Raw genomic sequence first — 16,622 nt, forward strand, 5'->3', positions numbered from 1 at the left:
TTAAAAGTCAAATGAAAGATGTCACAAGCAAGTTCCACCAGGCAACCAGTGCGGCACCTGATGTAGACCATATGTTGGAGCAATCCCAGAAGACTCCATTCACCGCACGAATTCGACAGGTCGTCGTTCGTCCCGATTGCAAAATAAAGCACCTACCTCCATATAGAGGGGATTCGGACCCAACTCACCATTTGACATCCTTCGAGATTGCAATCCATCATTGCGAATTTTCTCCGGAAGAGCTCGACGCAGGAAAATGCCAGTTATTCATCGAAAACCTGAGCGGTGACGCCCTCGGCTGGTTCTCTTCTTTACCGCCTGACTCAATCGATAGTTTCCGTACACTCTCCCTAACCTTTTTAAAGCAATACTCGATTTTGGCCGTCCCCACGGCGACAATTGCCGACCTTCATAATATCGAGCAGGGAGAGCATGAACCATTGCGGAAATTCATGGATAGGTTTAAGAAAATCGCCACGCAGGTGAAAGCACCTCACAGCGTTTCACTTGCCGCTCTTCAGAAGGCTCTGTGGTACGAGTGCAAGTTCCGTGAAGACCTCAAATTGAACAGATTCCCTACCTTCCAGGATGCCCTCCATCGCGCAGGAGTTCACATTGAAATGGAAGAAGAAAAAGTCATCTACGACAAAAAACGCGCTTCTACTAGAGTCCAAACGTCGACCGGCAAGGCAAAGGAGATATACCATGAACCTCGCCAACACCTTGACAAAGAATACCTCGCGGACAGCAAGAAGCGCGGCGCAACGTACCTCGTTAATGACGCTCAGCCAACCCCGGCAGTAAGCTCGTCAGCTATAATACCGACGACCCTGCCAAATGGGGCAAGAGAAGAGCCTGACCAAAACTTGTATTGCGAGTTACACGAATACACTGGACACTCCACACAGTCCTGCAGACACTTACAAAACGTACTGCTGGGTAAATACCTCAACGGCGAGGTCAAAGTGGAATTGCGCCAGTACAAGAGTAATGCCCCGCGAGGGCGAGGTCGAGGACGTCATTGGCATAAAGGACGAGGTCCAAACAACCATTTCAACAATGGACCAGCACCGAATAACCAGCCCGCAGCTGGCAACCAGGTAGGCGGATAAGAAAACCAACCGGCTGACGCGCCACCACCTCCAGCCCGTCGTAGAATTAATGTCATAAGAGGAAGTCTACCGTACGACCCTAACTGGCCTCGTGCCGTATAACCCGTCCACGACGTCGAGAGAGCAGAAGAGGACACCGCTGAGCATCGAACTTCGCCCACTGGACCTATTGTTGTTGAAGTAAACATCGGCGATTGCCCAGTCCCGGATGTGTTGGCCGATACGGGAAGTTCCGTTAACGTCATCTTCATAAGGGCACTCCCGCAGATAAAGGTCGACCTAAGTTTGACCATGCCCGAAGTACAAACCTTGACTGGTTTTGATGGATGCTCCCTCACCGCTCTAGGAACGGTCATGTTCCCAATGCGAGTCGGCGGTACGGTCCACCTCTTCGATTTCGCAGTCATCGACCGACCAAGTGCGTACAATGCCATCCTTGGGACGCCTTGGCTGCATAAAATGAAGGCCGTGGTTTCCACGTACCATCAATGTGTTAAATTCCCAACAGAGTTCGGCACTTACACCCTCTACGCCGACCCTACGGCAGCCCAATGGCCACCCCGCCGCCATGTCAGCATGATAATGGGGGGCCTGACAGCATGCAGGGATTCCGTATGATCAATCCGCGATTATGTAAGAGCCGGCACGGCCGCGGTATGGCCAGTTAAAATCCCACCCTTCGTGCCTCCGATCATGTTCACAGCGGACGACTTGATTGGAGTTAACTTCCCACACAATGACCCTCTTGTCATCGAATTACACGTTGGTGAGAGCGAAGTGACAAGGATCATGGTCGACACAGGCAGTTCCGTCAACGTTATCTTCCGGGACGTCCTCGACAAAATGGAAGTCAATAATAGAGAAATCAAACCATCGATCAGGCCACTCACCGGGTTTGATGGAAATTACATGATGATGTCCGGCACAATCAAATTGCCAATCTACGTGTCAGGCATACCTTCATGGCACAAATTCGTGGTGGTCGATAAGCCGGCTGTTTATAACATCATCCTCGGATCCCCTTGGATTCACGACATGCAGGCCGTCCAATCCACTTATCATCAGTGTGTCAAATTCCCCCTGTCCGGCCAGATATTCACGATCAAGGGCAATCAAGCGAATGCCAAAAACTGTTTTGTAATCGAGTGCAAGTTGCGGAAGGCCGCTGATTTATACCAATCACAGCAAATGCCGGACGAGCCGCCAGCACCCAGCCCCGAGGAAATTCCGAGTCACCACCTGATTGACGAAATCAATATCGACGAGAATGACCCAAAGCGGTGCGTTGGGATTGGCGCTGACCTCGACCCGACAATAAGAGCTGACCTGATCCAGTTCTTAAAGGACAACGCTTCCACCTTCGCCTGGTCTTTCGACGACATGGTTGGAATCAGCATGGATGTCACAAGTCATGAACTTAACGTCGACCCCACTTATAAACCCGTCAAGCAGAAGCGGCGGAAGCTTGGACCCGAACGATTCAAAGCGGTAAATGACGAGGTCAAAAAGTTGTTAGCTGCCGGGTCCATCATGGAGGTTAAGTATCCCGAGTGGCTAGCAAACCCGGTGGTAGTTAAAAAGAAAAATGGAAAGAATAGAGTCTGCATCGACTTCACGGATCTCAATAAAGCCTGCCCCAAGGATAGCTACCCGCAGGCAACGCATTGCTTTCCTTCATGGACGCCTTCTCAGGGTATAACCAAATCCTGATGCACACCGATGACCGCGAAAAAACCGCTTTTATCACTGATCAAGGCACGTTGTGCTACAAAGTAATGCCGTTCGGCCTGAAGAACGCAGGCGCCACCTATCAACGTCTCGTCAATAAGATGTTTGCTGACCAACTAAGGATAACTATGGAGGTATACATTGACGACATGTTAGTCAAATCCGCGAGCGCCAATGATCATGTCGAGCATCTGCGAAAGTGTTTCTAGGTTACATCGTGAAACTCAACCCGGCAAAGTGCTCATTCGGCGTGACATCGGGAGAATTTCTAGGTTACATCGTCACAAAAAGAGGAATAGAGGCAAACCCGAAGCAGATAAAAGCCATACTCGGCATGCCCTCGCCGCGAAACAAACGCGAAGTCCAACGCCTGACCGGTAGAATAGCAGCCTTAAACCGATTTATTTCGCGGTCAACCGACAAAAGCTTGCCGTTCTACCAATTGCTGCGATCGACCAACAAGGAGTACGAGTGGACTGCCGAATGCGAGCAGGCGTTCGTCGAGTGAAAAACCTATTTGACCACCCCTCCCATACTTTCAAAGCCCAAGGAAGGAGAAAAGCTTTACCTGTATATCGCCGTTTCGGGGTCGGCAGTTAGCGGAATACTAGTCAGAGACGACCGAGGCGAACAAAAGCCTATCTTTTATGTCAGTAAAGCCCTCGACGGGGCCGAGCTGCGTTATCCGAACCTGGAAAAAATAGCATACGCCGTAGTCATCTCAGCCCGGAAGCTCAGACCCTACTTCCAGTCGCATACAATCGCGGTCTCGAACCAACCTCTGCGGCAAATTCTTCACAGCCCGGGACAATCAGGTCGCATGGCAAAGTGGGCAGTCGAGCTAAGTGAGTATGACATCGAATACCTTGGCCGAACATGTATGAAATCTCAGGTATTGGCAGATTTCATTGTCGAACTGCCTCAACATTTCACCTCGCCTACTTCAAACGAGGAAAACTGGTATTTATACGTCGACGGGGCCTCGTCGCAGCACGGCTCAGGAATCGGGATTCGTCTGACATCCCCCACCGGAGAGGTTGTTGAGCAATCATTCCGCCTCAATTTCACCGCCACAAACAATGAATCGGAATATAAAGCCTTACTTGCCGGAATGCGACTTGCAGCAGGGGTCGGCGTAAAAAGGCTTCACGCCTACTGTGATTCCCAGCTCGTCGCCAACCAATACAATGGCGAGTACGGCACCAAATGCAGCCGCATGGACGCGTACTTGAAAATTGTCAAGGAGCTTGCACAAGAATTCGACCACTTCGTGATCGACAAAATACCGCGAAGCGCCAATGCTCCCGCAGATGCTCTGGCCGTCCTAGCGTCAACCTCAGACCCTGACCTACGTCAGGTAATCCCAGTCGAGAGTATTTCGGTAAGTAGCATCGACGCTGGGGCTCAGGTTAACATCATATCTGCCGACCCGGTGGGACTCGCCGATCTTGACGATGAGACACAACCTAACCATGAAGCCGAGCCCACCGCTGAGCCCGCTGATTGGCGCCAAGAAATACTTCAGTATATCAACGAAGGAGTGGTCCCGGCGGATAAATGGCAATCCCGACGCCTTAAAAAGAAAGCGGCACAGTACGTTATAGTCGAGGGACGCCTTTACCGTTGGAGCGCGGCCGGCGTATTACTACATTGCATCTCGGCAGAAGAAGCCCGACGAGTAATGCAGGAAACGCATGAAGGAGCCGGAGGAAACCATTTTGGCGGATACGCCCTAGCACTAAAAATAAAAAAACACGGAATATACTGGCCAACTATGGTCAGTGACTGTGAACAGTTTGCCATGAAGTGCGAAAAGTGTCAGAGACATGCGTCCGATATACACGCCCCGGCAGAATTACTCTATACAACAACAGCGCCGTACCCAATAATGAGATGGGCAATGGATATCGTTGGACCATTACCCGCGTCGCACGGCAAAAAGTTTCTTCTTATATTGACTGACTACTTCACCAAGTGGGTTGAGGCTGATTCCTATAAGAAAATCCAAGCAAATGAGGTCCAGAATTTTGTGTGGAAAAACATAATATGCCGACACGGGTTACCTTACGAAATCGTAACCGATAACGGATCGCAGTTTATATCCAAGAAATTCGACGATTTCTGTGCGAGTTGGCGTATCTGGCTCAGTAAGTCAACCCCGAGGTACCCTCAAGGGAACGGTCAGGCAGAGGCGACCAACAAGACGATCTTAAATGGCTTAAAGAAGCGGCTCGAAGATAAGAAAGACCTCTGGGCCGACGAGCTAGATGGCGTATTATGGTCTCACCGAACAACCCCACGAAGAGCATCAGGACAAACGCCATTCCCACTAGCTTACGGCCTGGAAGCAATGGCACCAGCCGAAGTAAGCGTCGGCAGTTTACGCCAGACCATGCTAGTCAAGAACGCTGAGCTAAACGACGAAATGCTCTATGACAGCCTCAACGAGATCGAAGAACTACGAGATCGTGCCTTGCTCCGGATTCAGAATTACCAACAGGCGGCAGCCCGTCACTATAATAAAAAGGTCAACCTGCGATCTTTCAGCGAGGGAGACCTCGTTTTACGCAAGGTATTCGAAAATACCGCCGAGCTCAACGCTGGTAAACTGGGCGCAAAATGGGAAGGGCCATACCAAGTGTCCAAGGTCGTCCGCCCCGGAGTCTACGAGCTAATTACTATGTCCGGCGAGGCAATCCCGCGATCCTGGAATGCTGGCAACCTTAAGCGCTATTTCTATTAAGGAATACCTATATTACATATACTATATCTCTATTTCCATCTAGGAGTATTCAATATCTATGTAATTTGAACTAAGATCGGCTTGATCCTCCTTTGTTAAAAAAAAAAGAGGTACGTAGGCAACCTGAAAAGGTGCAGCCACTACTTATGAATGCAATTTTCTTTGATAAATCTCTGCGTTCCTTTTTATTAAGCGTATTGTCTTGCAAAAATCGACAAATACCATACAAGCAACAACCAAAACAAAGAAAATATATATCTAAAGAAGGTCGGCAATTTGGCCAGTTGATCCGACTAACGCAAAATAATAATAAATTACACTCCACGCGAAGTGTAAGTCGTAAGCCGAGCCTCAACCATTGCTCGCAAATAAACTAAGGTCGACAAGCAAAATAAGCCGCCACCAGCGCGCAATCTCTTCGGTCCCAAGGTAGGGAATAAGCCGAGCTTTAATACGCGAATCCAACGCTTCTCGCCCCCAAAATCTAATAGCTGCACCCTGCAAAAGCAGACCAAAAAGAAAAAAAAAAAAAAAAAAAAAGGAGAAACGGTTCCGGGTGGGACGTCTCACTGTTGAGGATAACCCAAATATAACATAAACATCTGAAAATAAAACCTGCCGAGCGGGTAAAGCGTTCAACAAAAAAATACGTATTACGACCAACCGTAATACAAAGGTTCCGAGAATAGTAAGTAACCCAACATACGGGTACCAAAAAAAAAATGGTTCGTCAACCGATAAAGAAACATAATACGCCAAGCACCCTCAGCGACTCTCACGGACTTCACGGCTGTAGACACGAACTCGATCACGGAGCCAGAAAGGCATCGCACGGAACTTCCCAAACCCAAATCGCTCCCAATCCTCTGGCCTGGCCTCCAATTTCCGCATCCCCATCTCGAGGTCCATGATCTGCTTGACCAGAAACTCATGCTGGCAACGGTAGGCTCGGTGCTGGATCTCGATCTACCAATAAAAAGAAAAAAAAAGCAAAAGTAGTTAGAAGGTCGAACTAGACGGTAGAAAGCTCAACGTGACAAACTAACCGTCCTAAACCAGCCAACCGCCAGACGCCTTTCGTCGGGACTCAAAGACTGAAGAAACTCCACCGGAATCTCAGCAACACCCGGCATGAAGTTCCGCGGCAATGGTCGAAACGGGGGCGACGCAGCAGCGACCGGTGGGCTTCTCCACGGAAAAACAGATCGTTAGGACGAGCTTCAACGAATCGACCTGACCCATCACTAGGCTGAGCCGGATCGACACGAACTGGCGACGGAGAACGGCCAGTTTGAGGACGACCAAAAACAATCCGTTCACTGCGATTCACCGGAACCCACTCCCCCGAGTCGTCGGAATCACTCATGATCGAAGCAGAGAAGGAGGAAGGAAAATATGAAGCAGGGAAAGATTGTCAACAAACTAAGATAAAGAAAAGATGGAGAGAAGGTTGCGTGATCCACTTTCGCCCACCCACGCCTCCCTTTATATAGCAAAGACAAGGCTAAGATGAAACGACATGACGGTTAACTAGACGCCCGTCCACTTCCCCGCATTTAATGCACCTCTCTCCTCAGCCAACCGACGCCTCGCAATAAAAATCGTGCCACACGCAACATCCGCATGCGGCAATGATGAGAAACGCCTTGGAAAAGCAATTCACCATTTAAACCAAACATTTAATACAGCGAAGCCGAAGGGTCCAAGAGTCGCAGCCGCTTAGCGCATTAACTTTCCAGCTCGTCAAAAAGGGGGGGACTATGGCAAATCCTAATTTTGCCTAAGTCTCGCCCCAGCTCGTCAAAAAAGGGGGGGGGGGGCTATGGCAAATCCTAATTTTGCCTAAGCCTCGCCCCAGCTCGTCAAAAAAAAAGGAGGGGCTATGGCAAATCCTAATTTTGCCTAAGCCTCGCCCCAGCTCGTCAAAAAAGGGGGGGGGGGGGCTATGGCAAATCCTAATTTTGCCTAAGCCTCGCCCCAGCTCGTCAAAAAGGGGGGATTATGGCAAATCCTAATTTTGCCTAAGTCTCGCCCCAGCTCGTCAAAAAAAAATATATATAATAAATGGCAATGACAAAACTTCGCAAACTTAGCAATCGTTACCATCATTCACGACCAAAAGGGAGGGGGTAGAAATACACCACCCTCAAACTATTCAAGTCATATTCAAAAAAAAAAACAACGAGGAAGCAACACATAAATAAGTCTTAAACGGTAAGAGCCACAAACGGCATAGTTTCAAAGCCTCGCAGGGCCTATTCCGGCACAATTTCACCCTCGCCTTCAAGGGCGGTGACTAGAGCAGGGGCTAGCGGATCCCTCACAACTGCATCACTGACAAGCCCGGCAATTTGAATGCTACGACCTTCAATCCCCTCGGAAATCGGAGCCACAGCGGCATCCGCCAAAGCAAGGCCGATCACAATGTCCCGTTCCGGCGTCTCCTGTCTTGTCACCTGTATATCAACATTGGGAGCTTGTTCTTCAATGTCAAGCAGATCGGGTTCCGCGACCTCGGCGGTAGCAGACGGCATGTTCGAGCCATACTCGTCGAAATCAACGATCTCATCATAGCCAGGAATACGCCGAGGGTTAGCCGCAACACGCTCAGCAGTCGGAGTCACCACGTACTCGTCATTAACAAGCGGGTGGATCTCAATGCCGTCCACAACATTATCCCAAAAAGCCGAGCCGTCAGTGACAAATTGGACCGTCTTAGCGGGAATTGGGCAACCCTCAGCCACAAGATCTTCGACCTGCTTTAAGATACTATTCGCCTGAGCCTTCATCATCATTGGATTAAAAGCCCGCCTCACATCCCAGATATGCTGACGATTTTGGTCCGACCGATCGCGATAAAAATCCCTCACCTCGCGACGTATCTCCTCGGCTCTCTTCTCGACCGCAGCCTTCAGTTGATGATCAAATTCTTCAGCAGCCCGTCGGACGGAAGTTTCCAGGCGAGTGATGTCGGCACAAGAACGTTCCAATGACCCCTGCAGTTGGCGATTCTCCTCCTTCAGACGATCAAACTCTCGCCAAGCCTTAGTCGATTCAGATCGATACTTGCTGACCTGGTTCTGGCAATCCTTCAGTCCAGTCTCGGCAAGGGCAACCTCACGTTCGGCAGCCTTCAGCCTACGCTCGTAGCGACAAATCATCGAGTATGTCGAGCTCGCAGACTGGGGCAAATCCAAACAAAGTTAAAAAAAAAAAAAAAAAAAAAAAAAAAAAAAAAAAAACATATATATATATGTAAAGAAGAGAGGATGAACCTGGAGATGATGCCGAGCCCACTCGTCAAACGCGTCATCCTCCTTCAAATCCCCCTCAGAGCGATCACCCGGCACTTTGGAAACCTCGCGAATGAGAGAACCACATTCCCTTTTGTCAGAGAGAAAAGGGATATCCTTTGTGTAGCGGAAGTGGAGAGAGTAGGAAGGTTGGACGCCTTTGTCCTTCGGATCTAGCAAGGAGGTCCTAGGCCTTTTAAACCCAGCGACAGCATCAGAACCAGCCGGAACCTCTTTGCGTTTGCCAGAATCCCCTATCGGGTCAGGCAAATTTTTCGAGGAAGAACGGTCCTTTTCAACTGTGAGGTCGATAGGAGCGATGTCCTTATCCCGCCGAGCAGCCTCACTGATTTTCCCCTTGTCCCGCGAAGATTTGTTACCATCCGAGGATCGGCTACCCGAGGCACCCCCAACGCGAGAACCCTGAATGGACGATTGGTCAACCAGACTCTTCTTCAGAGCCAACTGCAGCTCCTTCTCTTCTGCGGCATTCTTCTTCTTCGAGACCGGCTTGCCGGAGTATTTGGGAACACCCAGTTATACCATCCTTGCTCGACTCGCACCTCCTATCATCATAAACCAAGATCCTCAATAAAATACAAATGATAAACTGGTTGAACAAATACCGGCAAGCACAACAAAACAATACCTTTTGATGGCTTCCTGCCCCTAGTTTGGTCTAGCTGCGGAATAATCCTCCAGTCAAGAACCGTTTGCCTCCTTAGAAGGTCGCGAACCTCAAAGAAGTCAGGAGTCGGCGGGTCAGCAGACTTATCAACCAAGTCTGAAAATCAACAAAAACAAAGGCAGTTAGCAACCAACAACCGGAGCAAAAGGAAAAGGATAAGGGTCGCCCAAGAAACTACCAGGGGACAAATTCCATTCAGTTTTAAAACCTATCGACACATCCTCTACCAAGGCATCATCAACCTTAGCATAGAAGTATCTGTTCAGCCAGGTATGGGTTTTTGATGGCGGATGATCCATCAGCTTATATCCATGCGTAGCACTAGCATACCAAATGCCGTTAAAACCCTTCTCCCTAGTAAAACGCATCATATCCTCAACAAAGTAGGCAGTCAATTTGACCCCACATTGGTCAGCGAGGTGTTTAAGGCCGACCATATTACGAATAGTATGGACGGTAAGCTGTGTGACAGCGATCTGGCGGCGCCAACAATACTCCATCAGGAAGGTTGGAATCGGAAAGCGGAGACCTCCCTTAGTAAAGAATGGCTCGTACAAACTAATAAACCCGTCAGGGCACTTAAATACACGCTCCTCAGGAGTCGGACATACAACAGAAACACGCCGGGGAGAATTACAAAAGTCAATCATCGCGCAGAGAGAATCGGCATCGCAAAGTGACTCTCCCGAGTCAAAAGGTGCATCCGGATAATCAATCCCTTCACCGATCTCGATCTCGTCATCAAGAGAGATATTATTGGATGAATGACCAGATCTGGCTTCATCGCGAGAGCAAGGCGAATCAGGGCAACCAATTCTATCAGGGCTAGGGTTATCCGCCTCTGGTTTGACTGGAATTCCGGAAGATACGAGGAATCCCGGACCAACTTTAGGTATCGGAGAACGACCCAACGATTCCACTCTCCTGCTTCGCCTACGAAGCCTAGACGAGCCCGCCGAAACTCCAGAATCGGACGAATCGGCAGCCTGCACCGACGGACCAGCCTCGGAGGAACCGGTAGGCGAACGCTCGTTCAAAAATTCCTCACAAGAACCCGACATCTAATTCGAATCGATAGTTACAACAACAAACCCGATTGGGAGCAAGTATAAACTACGCTAAAAACCTAAAAGATAACTAAGGAAGAATAAAAGAGTAAGGTTCTAACGAAAGAGAAAGAAGGGTTACCTCGACTTTTGCGGCTGGAGAAGAACTGAAGAGGGCACCCTAAAAAAGTCTCCTTTTATAAGTGGCGGAAAAAGAAACCCTTAAAGTGGCAATGAGCGCGAAACGACGCAACCCTAGGAAATGACGTTCCAGCTTTCCTCTCCTCGACAGAATATGAGAGATCGGGCCAACGTTTCGATAATGAGCCAGACTTAATATTTCCCGAACAAGCTCATTGGCCCAGGGCTGACCACAATGAACTAAGGGAGGGACAATTGTTGGATATGGGTTTCACCCAGCCTTAACAGGCTTTCCTACAGGCCCACTATCGAAACAATCACCCAAAAATCCAGGAAGGCAGGACGACTAAAACCCACATGTCGGGCTGACAAAGCTCTTGTAAGGCCCAATTAGGACGGACAGCACAATGAGTGACGGCCCGAATAAGAACGATCACCGACTTTACCTGAGGACAATCCCACATCGATCCCGAGGCAGAGAGGTGAAGCGTCCCATCAGCTATAAGTACCGAGGGAGCAGTTTGCAGAAGGCATCAAGTAACATCGGGCAAGAGTCAGGAGTAAATCCGATTCTAAGCTATAGTTCAGTTAGTCATTTTGAGAATACAGTTCTCTGTAATTCGCCGAACGGCTTATAACGGTTGCATTGTAATTCGACGATCTTTGACTATCTTAATAAAGTCCTTTGTTTCGCCCTTCTTTTATATTACCCCCGAGTTAGTAGTTATACTAGTTCAACATTGACCCCCCTTGTAGTCAAGGAAAACAAACACTTTTCCTCCACTTGGGAACTCTACAACTGTTTCCTTTGTTAGGGGTGGAAGTCCATTGATTAACATCTTGATTTTTGCCGACGAGGCGTTAATCTCAAGATCCCAGAATTCACCAAGCTCCTTAGTGATTGTTTGGAACATTTCGGTTGCTAGTAGTGCTTGGAGAATCCTTGGAGTTCTATCCAGAAAGAAATTATGGATGGGAAAGAGTATGAGATTATCGGTTACCATTTCTGAAAAATGACCATCCATTGGTAGAATTAGTATGGCCTATTATCCAAAACTTTTTGCATATCCTCTTCAAAATCAAAGCTAAACTGGAAATAGCCTCTTCCAAGGTCCGTCGGCCCCAAAACTCAGGTGCACTGATTCTCCTGCGGGGCGGTGGGGAGTATCCTCTTTCCAGGCCTTTACCTTTATGGTGGTAAGACAATCTCTTTTCCATGACTCGTTCTTTATCAGGGTTTAAAGCAGGGTGAAGGTTTTCGAAGTTGTTAACAAGCTAATAGGTTTTTCAGAAAGGTTTCCGCATCGGTGAGATAGGTTTCACAGAAGGGTTGTCGGGGTTAAATAGGGATACTAGGTTTAAAAGCACGCTAGTGGGGATGACTTATAGTGAGAAGGCAGTTTGGGAGGTGAGGAGGAGCATTTGCAAGAAGGATTTGTCATCGAAAAACACACTTAGATCGTCAGAGCTTGCCATGGTTGGGGAAGGACCGATGGACATTCCTATTTTAGAAAGAAGAGTTAGGTGAGATATGGTTAGAAGACTGTAGCATTCTTCTTTTTTCCTCTTTGGGGAATGTGCCTGGGAGAGTTTTCAAACTCAAAGTCAAAGCAATTCACCCTTTTAGCTTGGCACAACTAAAATGTGCTTTTTACATCACACACAATTCATACCAAAACTACTTGATACACCAAAAATCTAAAATAGATGAAACCAAACTGAACTCAAACTCGACCTAACTTGTCGGTCAAGCTATTATCTTTCATTCTTTGGAATATAAGATATTTAAAAGGTCAACTTAACAAAAGGGAATAGCTATGTTCTGGGAAGTAGTGCTTCCTTGGGGCACAAGCAGCACCACCAGAACTTCCTTGTCCTTCAAAATCTAGATTCCATAAACCGTCCCAAATAGCGATCTTCATTCACATTAGGTTCGGGTATTGCTACAGGAACCACCAAGTAATACCGTTAGTATTTGGGTCACAACGTGAGCTTGTTGTTGAATGTGTGATCGGATGAGACACATAGAAAACACCACCTTCGCCGCTACTACTACTGAAGCTATTATCACCATTGTTGTTGTCGTCATCTAGTAAAGACATGATCTTTTTCATGTCGATTTGATTGAACTGAAGCAATTGTTGTTCTTGCTGTAATTTCATTTGCCTTTGCTGCTGAAATTGTTGCCTCTTGAATAGACGGTATTTTGTCTTCTTCGCATTGTTCGTTGGAGACTTTTTCTTCTTCTTGATATGGGTTCTCCAGTAGTTCTTGATTCCGTTGTCTCTTCTTTCCGGTGAACTACGTGCAATCGCTGACCACCTAAAAATACAAATCATCAGTTAAAAAGACCTAGAAATAAGAAAGACAAGTGTAATTACTTATTTGAGTAAATCTACAATATAGCAACTTCTAGTGGCAAAAATAAACAATCAAAAGCTTAAATTAGTTTTACATATTGCCCCAATTAGCTTGTAACTTAAGGATGATGGTCTCTTCATGAGGAGTGATTTGTCTTCTTAAGGTCTGGTCTTAGGTAATTAACCCATCTTAACCTGCACCTTTTGCCATTTCTCTTCAACCCAGCGAGCCTAGCCAGATAGTTCCATCGGCCTTCACCGTGAAGCCGCACATAATCGATAAAGATGAAACATAGGGTCTACAACATAGCACATTAGTTAAAACCTTTTTGGCAATAGTAGAGAGCCTTTTATAAAAAAGACCAAAATAATTCCAGATCCGATTGACCATGAAGCTAAACTTATTACGTATTTAAATTTAAAGTTTTCTACAGTTAAATACAGTTTTTTTTATTGAACAATAATTTTACCAAATATAATAAACATTTCACTTTTGAATATTTACTATTTTACAAAGCTTTAAAAATAAGAGACATTCTCAAAAATAGCAATATTTTAACTTTTTATTTTATACTTACAACATCATCTATTATTTAAATGACATAGATTTAAAGCATGTTTTTCTATAGAATATCATGCTCTTTTTACTAGGTAACACGTTAAACACCAATTTTTTCGGCATGTAAAAAGTTGACATGATTTATGTTACAAATTAGGTATTTCAGTTTTATTGGTAGGATTTTAATTAACGCATCCAAATGACCAGATTACATTCGAAGTATCTATTTTCTCATGCAACTTATCTTTCATCCAATTTTTATACCTCAGCTCCTTTGTTTTACTAAAATCCCAAATATATATGGATGATATTATCCGAATGATGTACCTGGATGAGAAAATGAAGTGTTCTTAATCCCTACTAGGTTGAGACCCGCACGTACGTGCGGGGTTATATTTGGTAAATTTTTAAAAAATTGGAAAAAATTTCATGTAAATCTCTACCATCTACTCAGACCTGCATGAGTGATATATATAGAAAAAATTAAGATATAATTTAGATAAGTGATATTATGTATATATTATTTTAAACTAATCCAAACATTTCTAACTGTTTGTTTAGGGGTGCTAAATCAAATTTGGATTCAGCTTCAGTTTTATTTATTTCGCGTATTTAACCTAGATGTATATATATTTTGGAATGAGATATTCGTCTTGTTCTGTATGCGTAAATTTTTTTGTCCCATAACTGTGCTCTTTTAAATAATTACATATTCGACTATATTTATTATAATAAGTTTAGAGAGAATACATGTATTCTCTGTTTATAATTTTTTTTTAACTTTAAATATTCATTTGGTATAACATACATAATTTGAATGCATAGCAGTTTGATATATGGTTTAGTTTCACTTCCCAATAGACACAAATGAATGATAATTCTTTTTTTTTTAAATATCAATAAAGAAGACAACTAAATAAAAGACAATAAGAGGAAGTGATCTTGTCCTTAAGTGCCTACTTGTCCATACCCATCCCGTTGAGTATCATAGAATTTCCAGATAACCAAAATATAATTGTCAAGCGATCAAACCCGTCTAATATGTGTGCTTGCAACGTTTAAATATTTTTTTATCCGAAAAAACCCCATTACGCATAATTCACATGAGTAAATAGTCACATATGTTCTGCTTGAATTTGTGTTCCCAAAATTCTCGTTCCGTATTTTGTCAAGAATAGTTTAGATAATGATTTTTATTTTCTGATTTACGCGTTTCTTTCCCGTACCCATTATTTAATGTCCCGATATTTGAAATGAATAGAGCATTGAATTTTAATTTAGTTATTTGATATTTGAAAGCCACAATAAAATTTAACCATCCAAATTTTATACTATTATCTCTTTACCTCTATTTCTTGTCCAACTTTTTATGAGAAACAGTTTAGATAATGTAATTATTTTTTGAATTACTTGTTTACATTTCATACCGGTTCTTTTCGAATAGATCAATTTTTTTTAAACAATTTACATGTTATAAGAAAAAACTAAAAATTTCAAATAATCGTCCCAAAGTAGAGATTTACACGTCTAGAAGTTGACCCTTACTCAAATATTGAGATTTTGAAAATTAGATATCACTACCAATTTTTTTGTATTTAACGATACCAAAATAAGAAATAGTAATTTTTATTTTTATATGTAATAAAATTAGCTTTTAACAGATTTAGTTTTAATATTAAAATTAAATATTTAAATTTTAAGTGTTTTGTGCTACCAAAAAAAAAAGTATTTTGTTAGATTTAATCTGTGGTATATGTTTAAGTTAGGATTTTAGTATTAGAATCACATATTTAGATGTGTTAAGGTAGATTAACAAAAGCTATAAATACAATTTCGGTTTTATTATTTCCATATATACTAATCATAACTAATTAGTATAATTTATTTCCTCATCTAACAGATTTATTCTTTCAATAACCACACAAATCGGAATTAATTAATAGATACTTTCATTAAATTACAATTATTATAGATTTTTTGAAATTGATTAAATTCATTTTTTAAAAGGAAATTGATTTTCTAACAATTTAAATTTAATGAACTTTTTTATGTTACTAATTTGAACAATTTCCTAAAATATAATAAAGATGTTTTTAATTTGTTTTTTAAAAATATGTAAGAAATGGGTCTGTTTGGCAACAGAGATATATGTTATAGTTTTTTTTTTTTTATCCCTATGTGTGCTCCCCAATTAATAGTATAGATATCTTGTTGAATATATAGGAAGACAGGGCAAACTAGTTGACCAACCACCCTTGTACATTATCCATTTATTTACTACAGTTATATACTCCCTCCGTTTCATAATATAGGATGTTTAGAGAAGTATTTTTGTTTTATAATATAGGATGTTTCCAACTTTTTATGTAACTTTTAGATTAGTTTTATATCTTATATTATGCAGTCTTGTTTATGATTGACTAAACTTTTTAAAAGTAACTATTTCTTAATATGCGTGTTTTGCCTAAAACATCATATATTTTGAAACCGAGGGAGTATATTCTTCTACTCATATAATATTTGCACCCACACACAATTATATATTTTTATACTCATATAGTCGTATAATGATTCGATCGAATTTTCTTCCAGAAGCAGGAAAAAAAAAGCATCCTAATTACTTAAATTAAGAAAATATTGGGTGTCAAATGGAAACAATGTTCTCCTTCCCATTGTTTATGGAGGGTATAGCTTTTCTTATCAATTGAGTATTTTACACTAATAAATAATAGAGAAAGCTATGCTTTAAACTTTTTGAAGTGAATTGAAAACATTACGAGTTTGATTTTGTCAAATAAGAAAAAAATTCTTGGGATGCAAGCAAATGTACCGGAACATGTTGAAACAAGAGTGATGATACATGTCAAGAAAGAAAAGGAATCTTGTCTGTCTGTCGTATTTGCTTTAGCAATTATGATTGATCATATTATATACCACCACAACGTCATTCTT

The 16,622-nt window shown here is 43.7% G+C and overlaps 4 protein-coding genes and 1 pseudogene across 4 annotated transcripts; 2 read left to right on the forward strand and 3 right to left on the reverse strand.

Moving 5' to 3' along the window:
- The first annotated feature begins 1,805 nt into the window (after positions 1-1,805).
- Positions 1,806-2,822, forward strand: LOC147927283 (uncharacterized). Its single transcript, XM_087487380.1, has one exon. The coding sequence runs from the start codon at positions 1,806-1,808 to the stop codon at positions 2,820-2,822; it is 1,017 nt and encodes a 338-aa protein (XP_087343506.1).
- Positions 2,823-2,887: 65 nt separating this feature from the next.
- LOC147927284 (uncharacterized) lies at positions 2,888-5,583 on the forward strand. The gene is made up of 2 exons (XM_087487381.1): positions 2,888-2,974; positions 3,385-5,583. The coding sequence occupies exons 1-2, from the start codon at positions 2,888-2,890 to the stop codon at positions 5,581-5,583; spliced, it is 2,286 nt and encodes a 761-aa protein (XP_087343507.1).
- A 765-nt stretch (positions 5,584-6,348) lies between these two features.
- On the reverse strand, positions 6,349-6,949 carry LOC147927285 (uncharacterized). The gene is made up of 3 exons (XM_087487382.1): positions 6,822-6,949; positions 6,630-6,768; positions 6,349-6,549 (listed from the first exon to the last, which is right to left on the reverse strand). Exons 1-3 carry the CDS (start codon positions 6,947-6,949, stop codon positions 6,349-6,351), a joined length of 468 nt encoding a protein of 155 aa, XP_087343508.1.
- Positions 6,950-7,838: 889 nt separating this feature from the next.
- On the reverse strand, positions 7,839-10,625 carry LOC147927286 (uncharacterized). The gene is made up of 4 exons (XM_087487383.1): positions 9,773-10,625; positions 9,503-9,660; positions 8,859-9,386; positions 7,839-8,765 (listed from the first exon to the last, which is right to left on the reverse strand). The coding sequence occupies exons 1-4, from the start codon at positions 10,623-10,625 to the stop codon at positions 7,839-7,841; spliced, it is 2,466 nt and encodes an 821-aa protein (XP_087343509.1).
- A 1,924-nt stretch (positions 10,626-12,549) lies between these two features.
- Positions 12,550-14,132, reverse strand: LOC104748832 (uncharacterized; annotated as a pseudogene).
- Between the last annotated feature and the right edge of the window lie 2,490 nt (positions 14,133-16,622).

The sequence above is a fragment of the Camelina sativa genome, chromosome 15 (assembly GCF_030686135.1).
Source record: "Camelina sativa cultivar CO46 ecotype springtype chromosome 15, ASM3068613v1".
Lineage (NCBI taxonomy): Eukaryota > Viridiplantae > Streptophyta > Magnoliopsida > Brassicales > Brassicaceae > Camelina > Camelina sativa.